Below are 14,257 nucleotides of genomic sequence, written 5' to 3' on the forward strand. Positions count from 1 at the left end.
AAATGATTTAAGTAAAAAACAATGTCCAATACAGGCTTCAACTTGAAAATGATCACCTTTATTCTACATTGTCAATATTCATGAGTTAGAAATATGAAAAGAAAAATATAAAAAGAAACTATGTAGAATGGAAAAAAAGAATAACTATATAAATCTGAAACTTCTTATAAAAAAAAAGTACCACTCAAAATAAGATGGAACAAGTCCTTTAAAACTAACATTTACAATGAAAACTGACATAAGAATCTACTCTTTAGTTTCATAAATTGTGTTCTATTTAAACTCAGAAATAAAAACAAATTTTACTACTAAAGAACAATTAAAAACTTCCTTCTAATCAGTAGAATGTTTGGAAAACCACTACCTTTAAAATCAATGGCTCGTAATTAAAATGGTGATACGGTAACACAATCAACTTACTTTGACAACTATTTTTGCTTCATACCAGCCAATTAACTACTACTTAAATTCATACCCACAAGATGAAATAACTCTTTTCTTACCCAGGGGTGCAAAGTTATGGATCCCTTCTGCATTGTCAGGCTCAGAAGCTAGTATTCGTGTTTTCAAAGTGCTGTCAACAGCTTTATTCGGACCAGAGTCAAGAAATTTCATAATAGTTGATACCATACTTCTTGCAGTGTTTACAATAGCCCTTGTACTAGTAACCATATTGTTGCAAATGAGCTGAACACCACCTAAATTTAAAGAGAATACTAAATGAAAATTATCTTAACATAGATGATTTGACATTGAGTCAATTTTCACAGAAGACAACAAAAATAAGAACATAACGTACTATCGAATGATTACAGTAAAATGACAGTTTTGGAACTTTGTCTTACCCATATCGTGGAATGCTTTCAAGGCATCACTAGTATCCAGTACTCTCAAAATGAACCACAATAATGGTTCAGATAACTGGCAAGTAGCAAGAGAGCCCTAAAAAGAACCATACATGTTATACTGTGATTTTTAAAAGGTGATTATTAATTTCCTGTGAATTAGGACAACTAAATTTCTTATTGAATGTAATATTCTTTTACAGTTAATTATTATAAAATGGCAACCTTAACCTAAATCACTAAATACAAAACGTCTGCCAAAATATTGAGGAAATCTTACCTGAATCAAAAAGGAAGTGAACAGTCTCCTCTCTGAATTCAGCATTTTTTGCGTGTTTACCTACTATTATCATTTTCTACCTTAAATTAATGTACATTGATTTTGTTTTCCAGTAGACAGTACTTTCATTTAAAAATGTATCCTTCTCAAATATCTTTGTATCTTCCAATGGGGAAATATATATACACATGCAATGTATATTTATGAAAATGATAATTATACGCTGACATATAGAAGATTCCTTAAGAAATTGTTTTAAAATCTGCTTTTGAAAAAAATGGTAAATGGACTAGAAATTAAAATAATCACACTGGCTCCTAAAATCTCATTTTTTAAAAAGGAAATTTAAAAAGTAGTAACATTCTAACCTACTTCTCTTTTAAAATTAACCTAACCCCTTTTAACTGAAAGGAAACTAAATATGTAACTTAAGCTTGAAAATAAATACTCATATTAAATTTTCACATGTAACACCTATGAAGAACATGTTGGTTTTCAACTATGCTATGGTTAGGTAAAAGGAAAGAGCTACTTCTTAAGACAATGGAAGGAAAATCTAAAATTTAAAAATATGTTAAACATTTTAATTCTTACATCACTATAGTCATCTTTGACAGTTTCAAGGAAACTTTCCTCTCCAACTTCTACTAGTAATCTGTAGTTCTCACCTGCTGACTCCGTTCATTTTCCAACATATAACTAGAATACTCTGTCTCTGTCTTACAAATAATTCCCTGCTCCCATTGCTAGTAACTACTTAAATTACTGCAATTGTTGCTGGATTGAACTTACCTGTCTGCCCATATATCCACAGGCCATGTAGGTTAAAATTGGCTGCAGCATCATGTGAACTGTAGAAGCTTTTTTACTAAGTGTTGTCAGTATGGTAAATAATCCATCCCCAACTGATATGGCATCTAACCCACCATGAAAGTTTTCGTGTTTGGTGAGATGTAATCCACTTGCCCCTAGTTTAAATAAAAAGATTACATATTTTTAAGAAGCATACCCTTAAAAACCAATAATAATTAAAATAGAGAATCTTAAAAGCCATTTTCCCCCCAAACCACTGAAGGATGGGTACATAAAAGCTGTGTGTGTGTGTATACATATACACATATCTAGAAATTAAAATATGTATCATAACATTCAGTAGAGGATGTTTTTTGGTATCTTTTATAGGAGATACCTCTGTTGTTGGTAACAATAAAGTTGCTCTATTACATGACTGAGGAACATCATTATACATACCAAAAAGAAAAGGAGAGAAAAATAAGTGATACTATTATGTAACTAAACTTCAAAACTTTTAATCAAAAAGATATGGTTGTTTCCCTTACATGAAAAAAGAAATACTAATAAGCAAAAATATATCAGGAATGGATTTTGTCACAATTTACAGAAGTTTAATTAGTTAAAAAAATTAACATAGTATATTAGCTTTCAAATAGGTAGAAAAGTAAAGCAACAATATATAAATTTTACATTGATATATGTGTCATAGAAACTGTTAAACTTGAACAAAATTTTATACTTCACTTTTTAAAAAACTGTGAATAAATAAATCTTACTCATTCCCTAATACGAAATTTGATGTGAAATTCTTCATTTTTAAAAGGTTAGAGATACATGACTATAAATTATGGTACCTAACTTACAAGACGGATTTTTTTTTTCTTAATTCACTACAAGTTATTTTGTTAGTATTTTCCAATTTTTAAAAAATTCACACTTAAAAATTTTCAACTGACTGAAGCCACTCTATAAAAGTTTTCACTAATAAAAATCAGTCATGCTAAGAAGTTTACAAAAAAAGCAACTGCGTTATAAAGTAAAAAGAAAATGAATTCGTACATTGCTAAAGGAAAGAGATACAGTACTAGAAACAAGTATAAGATTAATATTCTTAATATTAATACGTACCAATTATCATCGCCATGGCACTGCTATTACACAGGCCCAGAGCTGACAAAATCTGGCTCATTATCTGTTGGTTGGCTAACACTAAGTCAGCAACATATGCAGGTGATCCTTGAATACTACTACTGCTTCCATTACCATCTTTGCCTCCTGAAACTTTTTCTTCATCTGAAACACTGTCTGTCGTATTGGTGGTCACAGACACTCTTGCACTGTATTCCCTATTGCCCGAAAGAGGCAGCTGTACTAAAATGTTAACCAGTTTTAACAAATCAAACATGAGTTGATCTCTTGTCATTTCACCACAAACTGCTTTTGCATCACCTGGACGAATGAGGTTGGCAAAGAGTCCCCCAAAGCATGCTCGAGCACCCACTGAGCTATCTGATCCACTTCGAGACATTACTTTGTCTGAGCAAGTGATATAGTGGTGCACTAAAAAAGTGACAGACTCTATCACAGCAGAAATAGTACTAACTGAAACGACTTCAAAATTCTGCTCCAAAGTGAATTCTAAGAGCTTTACTTGGGCATCAAGAGGTCCTTGGCCTGTCTGGAAGGCACCCCTGCAGAAAAAGAGAGAGGATTAAAAATTAATCCATTTTAAATTGTTTTGAAAGAAGTAACCACCAGAACACAAGAAAGCTAAACAATAATTAAACTCCTGGTATTCACTATTTCATTTTGTAGCAAAGAGTTTCCATCTCTTCCTGAGTCCTTCTTGTTCTTGCCTCCATTTTATCTTACAAAATAAAAAATGAATTCCCTTCCAAATAGAAAACTGAAGGACAAGTAAATCAAAGAGTTGATTTTGAAGCTACAGGCTAAAATAATTATATATCACAAGGCACTCCTCATAATGAATGAGCTCTGGTTTGTTACAACCTCAAATGTTGTTAGTTTAAACATTTCTTACTGATTTTGATTTTCAAAAATTAAGAATCAATCAAGTAATTCTTATGCATCAAAATTGAATGCTCTCAAGTTCTACTTACGCGTAAGAAATAGAAAGCTGGAAAGATCACCGGCCCCAACTTAACAATAAAAAAAGCCAAATTAACTCTAAAGTCGTAACTTTTCTTGAACCCATCAGAGAGCTAAGGTCAAAAGAGTACCAAAAAGGCTGAAATCCATGAAAAGATAGGAACCTCCTCCAAGAAGACAGAATATGAGCATTGGCTTTCCTGTCACAGAATCTGGGAAGTCGAGATGCTGGCAATATACATATGGATAAGAAGAATTCAGCTAAAATATTTAACAAGTTGTTCAACCCCAGGTATGTAAGGGTGGTAACACTGAACCTTTGGAGTTCATACCCATTCACAGGCACCTTCCCTCACCATTCCCCACACATATCTTGCCCTGTGCATCTATTCCATCTGGCTGTTCCTGAGCTATACTTTATAATAAACTGGTAAAATAAGTAAAGTGTTTTTCCTGAGTTCTGTGAGTACTTCTAGCAAATTACTGAACCTGAGGGGGGGATTGTGAGAACCCCTGAATTTGTAGTCAAATGATACAAAAATGTGGGTAACCTGGGGACCTTGGACTTGCAAGTGCCCTCTGAAGTAAGGGCAGTCTTGTGGGACTGAGCAGTTAAAACTGTAAATCTGAGGCTAACTTTGGATAGTGGCAGAATAGAACTGAACTGTAGGACACAGGTTGATGTCAGATAATCAGGGAAATGGTGTTAAAAAAGACACCATGTATTTGGTGCCAGTGAAAAAAACCCTCAAATACCAATAGCTGCTTCCTACCACTGGAGAGAAGGAAATGCTCTCCTCAGAAATGGCCAAAGATATGAGCCAGAGTTTGGCTGACAAAAAGAAGGAAAAATTTATTGAGAAAGCTCCTTCCCCTGAGGTTCAGTCACAGAGGGCCTGCCAAAGACTGACGCTGGACACAATATCGGAAAACACCTGCCATCACTAGGAGTCTAGTGAACATTAAGAAACAAGCAAAAGCAGCTGACTGCTAGAGATGGAGCCATGCAGAGAGAGTCCCTCTGTGGTACAAATGTATAAGGAACAACAAAAGCTAAGGATGGAACAATAAAACTGGAAACAACCCCCTTTACCCTGACTCACATCAAAACAGAAGCTAACTAGATCATTTTGAAGCTGACAAAACACAAAAGGTAACCATAGCAAAACCAAAACCAAAGCCATGTCAAATCTTGAAAAGTGATTCAAATCCTCACACTAATCACCCAGTAGAAGAGGCCTGTCCATTTCCAGGCATAAATACTATTTTACTTCAGTGTCTAAAAGATATGTGAGTATCTAAAGCAAAAATTATAGGGATGTATTATGTTTACAGCATATGTAAAAGTAAACATATGATACCTACCATCACAAAAGATGAGAGAAAGAAACTGTAAATTTACTGCTGTAAAGTTCTTACATTATATGTGTGCTAAGGTATAATAATATATGAAAGCAGAATGTGATGAAATAAAGACGTATATTGCAAAGCTAGGGAAAACACTATAATCAAAATTTCTTTGTTATAAATAATAATAGTAGAAACAAAATGAAATCATTATAAAAAATTACTTAATCCAAAAGTAGCCAAGAAAAAAAATTTTTAAGCAAAGAATAGATTAAATAAACAAAACTGCCAAAGTGATAAATCTTAGTCCACTAAATCAATAACTACATTAAATGTAAAGTGGTCTAACAGATCAATTAAGAGACACATATTATCAAACACTTATACAAGAAAAACTGAAAGAAGGAAATAATAACAGAGCAAAATTTAATGAAATTGGAAATGAAAAAATAAAGAATATCAACAAAGCTTTAAGTTGGTTCTTTGAAAATACCAATGTTATAAACCTCTAGCAAGAATGACCAAGATAAATTAAGATTAAAATTATCAATATCAGAAATGACAGAATGAATCAAACTACATACTATAAACATTAAAAGCATAATTTAAAAAATTACAAATAATGAATTCAACAACACAGATGAAATGAACAAATTCCTTCAAGACACAAACTGCCAAGGTTCACTCAAGAAGAAAGAAAACCTGAATAATCTTTTACCTATAAAATAAATAGAAACTTTTTTCTATTAATACAAAGAAAACTCCAGACCCTGGTTGCCTCAATGGCAATTACTATCAAATATTTAAATAAGTAATAATCCAATTTACACAACCTCTTCCAGAAAACAGAAAAGGAAACACTCATTTTAGGAGTCCAGGATTACCTTGACATAAAAACCAAAGGCATTATTTTTAAAAATGCAAATATCTCTCATAAGCATAGATTTTAAAATCTGCAACAAAGCATTAACTACTTAAACCAGCAAGATATGAAAAGGATAATACATCATGACCGAGTGAGTATATATCCTGGGAATGCATACTGATCAACACTTAAAAAAAAAAAATCGGGGCTTCCCTGGTGGCGCAGTGGTTGAGAGTCTGCCTGCCAATGCAGGGGACACGGGTTCGAGCCCTGGTCTGGGAAGATCCCACATGCCGCGGAGCAACTAGGCCCGTGAGCCACAATAACTGAGCCTGCGCGTCTGGAGCCTGTGCTCCGCAACAGGAGAGGCCGCGATAGTGAGAGGCCTGCGCACCGTGATGAAGAGTGGCCCCCACTTGCCGCAACTAGAGAAAGCCCTCGCACAGAAACGAAGACCCAACACAGCCAAAAATAAATAAATTAATTAATTTAAAAAAAAAAAAAAAAATCAATGTAATTTATCATACCTACAGATTTTAGAAGAAACAATATATGATCATTACAGTAGGTGCAGAAAAAGCAAAAAGACATACATATTATTCACTAACCACATGACTGTTCAAAGAAAAATCCCAAATATATATATAACTCTATGTATAACTATATTTTTGTGTCTATGTCTATATGTATAACTATATCTGTATCTATAAATATATCTACAACTCCTCCCAAATTGATCTACAGATGGACGCTTATTCAGTCACAATCAAGCAGAAGTGCTTTTTTGGTTTGATTTGTTTTTGTTTTTGTGGGAGTGGTGGGGGATCAATAAGCTGATCCTAAAACTTACATGGAAAAGCAAAGAGCAGAATAGCCAAAACAACTCTAAAACAACAAGAACAAAGTTGGAAAATCCACACTACCAGACCTCGAGAAATAATATAAAAATACCAAACCAGTGTGGTATCGGAAAAGAATAGACAAAAACATCAATTCTATAGAGTCCAGAAATTGAGCAAAACAAATATGGTCAATTGATTTTTGGAAAAGGCAGAAAGAGAATTCAATTTAAAAAGGATTTTTTTTCAACAAATGGTATAGTAACAATTTGACATCATCCATAGGCAAAAAAAAAAAAAGGAAAAAAAGAACTTAGACCCAAATGCAAAATTTAACTCAACATAACCTACATGTAAAACCTAAAACAATAAAATTTCTAGAAGAAAGCATAGAGGATCATCTCTATGACCTTGGGTTAAGCAAGGATATTGTTATGAAACAAAAATAATAATAAATAAAAGAAAAAGCTGACAAAATTTCATCAAAATTAAAAGCTGCTTTTTCAAAGATATTGTTAAGAAAATTAAAATATAATCCACAGACCAAGAGAATATATCTGCAAAACACTTATGTGATAAAAATGAGTGCCCCCTTCATATGAAGTCTGGGTACTCCTTTTCAACCTATATTATTAATTGAACTAAAAAGCTGCAGGCTAATTTATACGGATACCAGACACTTTCTTAAAAACATACAAAGCAAAGAAAACAAAAGCTAAGAATATATTTAGGCCAATGTTATGGACCCAATTAAAGAAAATGTGCTAGAAAATGTATGAGGTGTGTACAGGGTGGAAGGGTGTGGAAGAGTAGCTGGAAAAAAAAATTCTGATTAGTTTTTGAGGCACGTAAACCTATAAATACCTTTACTTATAAAAAAAGATATAAAATAGACTTTTTAAAAAAAGACAGCATGTTATAAACTAAAACAAGATTGATATTTCTGTAGGAAATGTTAGAGTAAATATACTGAATTTTCATATGAAACCTTTTACTGCTAGACCCTACATAGACAGAACTATACTAAAGTCTACATCTAATGAGTGTATTTAGAGGTCTCACATACAGTTTAAAAAAAAGCCTAGTTAAAAGAAAAATGAACTCCATGATAACTGGTTTTTGCTTCTTAGTTGGTTTTATTTATATCACACAAAAACCTCAAGTTCATGTTTTCTAAATACACAGATGCATATCATAACAGCATGTTTTTGGTTTTGTGAATCTACTCCTTCCCACACCTGTGCTTCACTGTGTATACACTATAAACAAGTTGAACTACAACCACATTCGTGTTTTAAAATAGTTATAAAGGAGGAAGGAAACAAATGAGGATAGTACTATAAAATTTTCTGCAGCTATGAAAACATATCGCCATATAAATTTTTTGTGTTAATTTTTATATTAGGTTTCAGGCATTTTGCTACTGATCTATGAAAAATAACTATTATTATGAATAAATTATTAATTTTATGGTACCTATTATAAATCATACCTTTTTCTGATTTCTAATATTTTTGAACTAATTTTTAAAGAGTGATATAATCTACAAGTGATTTTAATCATTTTCTAACATGCATCAATTTTTAAAAAATTCACTGGCACTTCCACAATGAAATTAAATAATAAAGATAGCAAACAGCAGCTTTAATTTCTTCCTGATATTAATGGGAATTTTTAAAATAATCAAACATACTGGAGTTTGGTTTGTTCATAATGTTGTTTTTTTGTAACTTTAAGATGATACTGTTTATATTTCATTAAAAGTTTTATCAGAAAGTAATGTTGGATTTTATGAAATGTCTTAAACTATGACGAAAATGATTCATTAATATGATACATGATATTGAAGCATTCACGCATTTTAAGAATCAACCCATCATGGTCACAGTTTATTCTTTTAACCTACTGCTGACTTTGGTAATCAATTTATTTAGGATTTCTGTATGAGATTAGTATTTAATTTTCTTTTTTAAGATATCTTTTTTGGGTTTTATCAAATATAGGTTTCAAATAAAATTACTGGTAGCTTTAATTCTCTACCTGCATTCTAGAATAATTTAAACAGCTTCAAGTAAATTTCACCTAGAAGGTTTATAATTCCTAATCTATGAACCCGTTATTCCTTTCACAATAGAAGGAGTTCAGGATCTGTGAGAGCCATAATGAAAAGAAATGAAAACAACCGGGAAACATACCAATAAATCTTTCCCTCTTAATTCCTAATATCGTCCTGCTTAATCTGTTCCCAGATAAACTCCCAACAAATGCTAAGGGAAAATTAATTTGGAGGATTACCTATTGCTTCTATATCAGGAATATATGTAACACCTTGAAATTTACCTTTCTGTTGAAAGTATATGAATTAGCTTGAGCAAAAATTCACTGAATATCTGAGGACATGTTGAAGAAAGATGCACTTGTAATCGGGTAAGAAATTCTTGCATAGCTTGCGTAGCTGTTGGACCAACCTGAAGAGAAATGAAATTCTGTTGACAACTGCTTACTGATCCCATTTACAGAATTATTCATTTAAAAAGTATCATCTGTATGTCTTCTTTGGAGAAATGTCTACTTAGGTCTTCTGCCCATTTTTGGATTGGGTTGTCTGTTTTTGTGATATTGAGTTGCATGAGCTGCTTGTATATTTTGGAGATTAATCCTTTGTCAACCTAAATGTCCATCAACAGATGAATGGATAAAGAAGATGGGGCACATATATACAATGGAATATTACTCAGTCATAAAAAGGAACAAAACTGAGTTATTTGTAGTGAGGTGGATGAACCTAGAATCTCTCATACAGAGTGAAGTAAGTCAGAAAGAAAAAAACAAATACCGTATGCTAATGCACATATAAGGAATTTTAAAAAGCGGTTCTGATGAACCTAGTGGCAGGGCAGGAATAAAGACGCAGACGTAGAGAACAGAGTTGAGGGCACAGCGGGGGAAGGGGAAGCTGGGATGAAGTGAGAGAGTAGCACTGACATATATACACTACCAAACGTAAAAAGGATGGCTAGTGGGAAGCTGCTGCATAGCACAAGGAGATCAACTCAATGCTTTGTGGTGACCTAGAGGGATGGGATAGGGAGGGAGGACAGGCTCAAGAGGGAGGGGATATGGGGATATATGTATACATATAGCTGATTCACTTTGTTGTATAGCAGAAACTAACACAACATTGTATAAAGATGTGAAAAAAAAAAAAGCTCTTTCCCTGTAAAAAAGAGAAAAGCATCAAACGTTAAGTCAAGAGCCATACGGGTGAAACTTTTCATTTGAAGAACAAAAATATTAACAGTGATAGCAGGAAACCAATTAAGCTTTTAGGTCTTGATATATTTATTTTCAATCGAAAATTATAGATTGTATTGTCAATATTTTTTTTCATTATGGTTTAGAATAACTTATGTTACTTTTATTTAATTCAATACAGAAAAAGACTCACCTGAATTACACAAGAATATCTTTATAATGCTTTCAAAAGCACAAAGAACTTATGTACTGATTTTCACAATCTTCTTAATTATCCCATTTCAAAACAAAAGAACTCAGACTCAGACAGGTTAAGTGATCCACAAAAGGTCATGCATGCTTCTAATGACTAGCAGAGCAAATACTAAAGTGAATTGGGGAAAAAACCCTACAAAAAACCCTTTAAAGCTAAAAACAAACCTGTATCAATTCGTAAAAAAATGCTTTCCCAAACTTCTATCTCTTCAATGAAAAAAAAATGATAGTGAGAACCACACCAAGTGTCCTGAAGTATGTTTTGGAATGTTATGATCATAAAACCCTAGAGGAGTTTTGGGAAAAACAAAATGCAATGTAATTCTCCAAACCATTTTAAAGTTAACAATTTCTAACACTGAGTATAAAAATCATAACATTCATAACTAAACTACAAAACCAAAATATCTGAGGAAAGCTTGACCTTCAGTAACTTTTACTTTGCCTTTAAAAAAAAAAAAGGAGAGGAAAAAACACTACTTTATACAGCGGCATGTTCCCTGACACCTAGGCTCTACCACTAACTAGTTGTATAATTGTGGGCAATGCAGATAATGCATGTTTTCTCATATGTAAAATAAAGAGGCTGGAATCAGTGATTTCAGGACTCTTCACATTCCAAATTCATGCAATCTTTATGTGTAATAATCACTTGATAACATGCCTCTGCCCCCATCAAAACTCTGGCCCAATCTAATTACAAGTAGTTTGCTCCTTCTCATTTGTTTCCTTGTCTGGTTTATTTTATGATGATCTACAAAATTCAAGTCTATTCAGTATGAGAGTACTGACTAAATGTATCCAACAGAACTTAGGCTCCAAGAAAAGGCAGAGACTCGGACAGGGTAACTACTTAAATCCCTAGAACCTAGAACAGCACCTAGACCTAGCACATAGATAAGCACATAGCTAAGAAATAAAAGATGATAACTTTGCAAGATAATCTTGAACAACGTCCATTGGAAAGATGCTATGAACACTAAATATATTTTATGTGAAAAGAAATATAATGAAGGAAAGATATTTTTTAAAGCAGTACAATATAACAAAAGCTAAACTGATATAAAAGAAATCTGTGGTTAGACTAAAAATGTTTATAAGCTCTGATATATCTTTTTTTTCTGAATTAACAAAAGCAATATCTTTTTTCATTTCAGTTTTGAGATATAATTGACATACAGGACTGCATAAGTTTAAAGTGCACAGCATAATGATTTGACTTAAGACATCATGAAACGATGACCACAGTAAGTTTAGAGAACATCCATCGTCTCATATAGATACAAAATAAAAGAAAAAAATTTTTTTCTTTATGATGAGAAGTCTCAAGATTTACTCTCTCAACAACTTTCACATATAACATACAGAAGTGTTAATTATATTTATCATGTTGTACATTACACCCCTAGTATTTACTTGTCTTATAACTGGAAGTTTTTGCCCTCTGGCTACCTTCATCCAATTCCCCCAACCCCTGCCTCTGGTAATCACGAATCTGATCTCTTTTTCTATGAGTTTGTTTGTTTTTGAAGTAAAATTCACCTACAACGCTATGTTAGTTCCTGGTGTACAACTCAGTGATTTGATATTTCTATACATTTCAAAATGCTCACCACAATAAGACTAGTTACCATCTGTCATCATAAAGATATTGCATTATTATTGACTATACGCCCCACACAGTACATTTCATACTGGTGATTTATTTTGTACCTGGAAATGTGTACCTCTCAATTTCCCTCACCCTCCTTCCCCCACCCCCATCCCCCATCCCCCATTCTGGCAACCAGCTGTTTGTTCCCTGTATCTAGGACTCAATTTCAGTTTTGTTATGTTTCTTCATTTGCTTTGTTTTCTAGATTCCACATATAAGAGAACTCATATGGCATCTGTCTTTCTCTGTTTTATTTCACATATCGTAATACCCTTTAGGTCCATTGACGTCATCTTTTTGTTTTTTGTTAAATAAAATACTTAATAGTATAAAAGAATTAAGTTAGGTGACCTGTCAATCTTGATAATAGAGGTCATTTAACATAACACATTATTTTAAAAAATTTTTAAATTCTCCAATTTTTTAAATGCTTCCCTAACATTAAGGTAAATATTTGTTTAGAATGTTTCTCAAATTATATAAAATTAACACCAAAAATATATCTCTACATAAAAATCCAGTAAAATTCCAAGAGAAAACTTACTACCTGCTATAATTCAGTTTCAGCATAGCTATTATTATATGTAATTCAAAACATTTTATTACGTTGATACATAAAAGGCCATCATTTAATGCTTTAGCAATGAAAATTTTATGTATTTAGGTGCACTTAAAATTTCCTTTACAAATAAGTTTACTGTATAATCTGGGCCTATCACTGGTTTTCAGAAGTCACATTACCTGTGGACTGTGTTGATTTGTTCCATGTGGACTGGTGCCAGAAAGAAATTTCACTAAAACATGAATCAGGTTTGGATCTGAAACCAGCAGATGGGCAGTACTCTCCTGAGTTCCAATGGCAGTACTGGAACCAGCTATAAAACATTAAAAAAAAAAAAAAAAAAAAAATGTCCTCAACAAAAGGACCCCGAAACAATGGAAATGCAGTATTTAAAACATCTTTTAGTTTCAAAGAAAACTCACATATTCCTGGGAGTTACTAAAAGGATCTGAATCTCTACTGTACTGACTGAGCCTCATTCCAAATTTTCATCTGCCATAGATCTCCTGCCTCTCTCCTAATTTGGCTGTGAAAAATACCTAGTTTAATGTGCATCTTATTCAGCATACAGTCAAGTGGAAAAGAAATAACTAAATGCTTACTGCCCTTTTGGTGAGCCTATTCTTAGTAATTATTTCCCCCTTCCAGAAATAAAGATCTATTTTTCAGGTAAATTTTAACACAGCCTTCGAAGATAAACTGAAGCAAAACCTATTCATTTTTGCATGTCAGCTACATAAAGGTTGTATACTGTTAACTGATACACAGACAATGCACAAGTTTTCTGAAGTGAATAAAATATCCTTGAGTCAAATCTATCTTCAGTATCACACAGAGATGTTTTCAATCCCATATTTGGAAAATATTATATTCCAAATGAAAAAATGAAGTAGCATTTTGATTCTCAGCAATGATTTTAATTAATACCTTTATCAATGTGACGCTGCTTTCTAGTCAATGAAATTAAGCCCAAAGAGAATGGGGATGAAATCCACCCACCTGCTGTCATAACCTACAGATGGAATGAAGATTTCAACTCACAAATGGGTACTCCTTGCTCTCTAATATGAACTTTGATACCTACTTCCCAACAACCTCAAGAATGTCAGATAAAATCTAGACCTAAATGTAAAAAGTAAAACCAGTAAGCATTACAGAAGATAATGTATGAGAGTATCTTTGTGACTTTGAGATACAGAAAGCCACAGAAGGCACTAAAAGTTCCTTTCTTAAAAGGTTCAGAAATTAATTTTACTATCTTAAATGGGAAATAAAGGAGTGGGGTGAAGAAAGTAGGAAACTAATAGGACTTTAGAATATGAGAAGAAGCGATTAGGTTCAGCGAATATAGGTTTTAGATGTGAAAAGCATAAACCGAGGAACCTAGTCATAAATGTTCATGAACATTATAATGAATAAATCATTTTTAACTGCTAAGTTACTTTAAAAAG

The 14,257-nt window shown here is 32.7% G+C and overlaps 1 protein-coding gene across 1 annotated transcript in view; it reads right to left on the reverse strand.

Moving 5' to 3' along the window:
• Positions 1–14,257, reverse strand: part of BIRC6 (baculoviral IAP repeat containing 6) — a 241,875-nt gene that overhangs the window by 106,738 nt on the left and 120,880 nt on the right. The window contains 6 exon segments of the mRNA XM_036873943.1: positions 504–698; positions 846–942; positions 1,918–2,093; positions 3,049–3,611; positions 9,421–9,548; positions 12,986–13,119. Coding sequence (XP_036729838.1) covers positions 504–698; positions 846–942; positions 1,918–2,093; positions 3,049–3,611; positions 9,421–9,548; positions 12,986–13,119 — 1,293 coding nt within the window.

This window comes from Balaenoptera musculus, chromosome 13 (assembly GCF_009873245.2).
Source record: "Balaenoptera musculus isolate JJ_BM4_2016_0621 chromosome 13, mBalMus1.pri.v3, whole genome shotgun sequence".
NCBI lineage: Eukaryota > Metazoa > Chordata > Mammalia > Artiodactyla > Balaenopteridae > Balaenoptera > Balaenoptera musculus.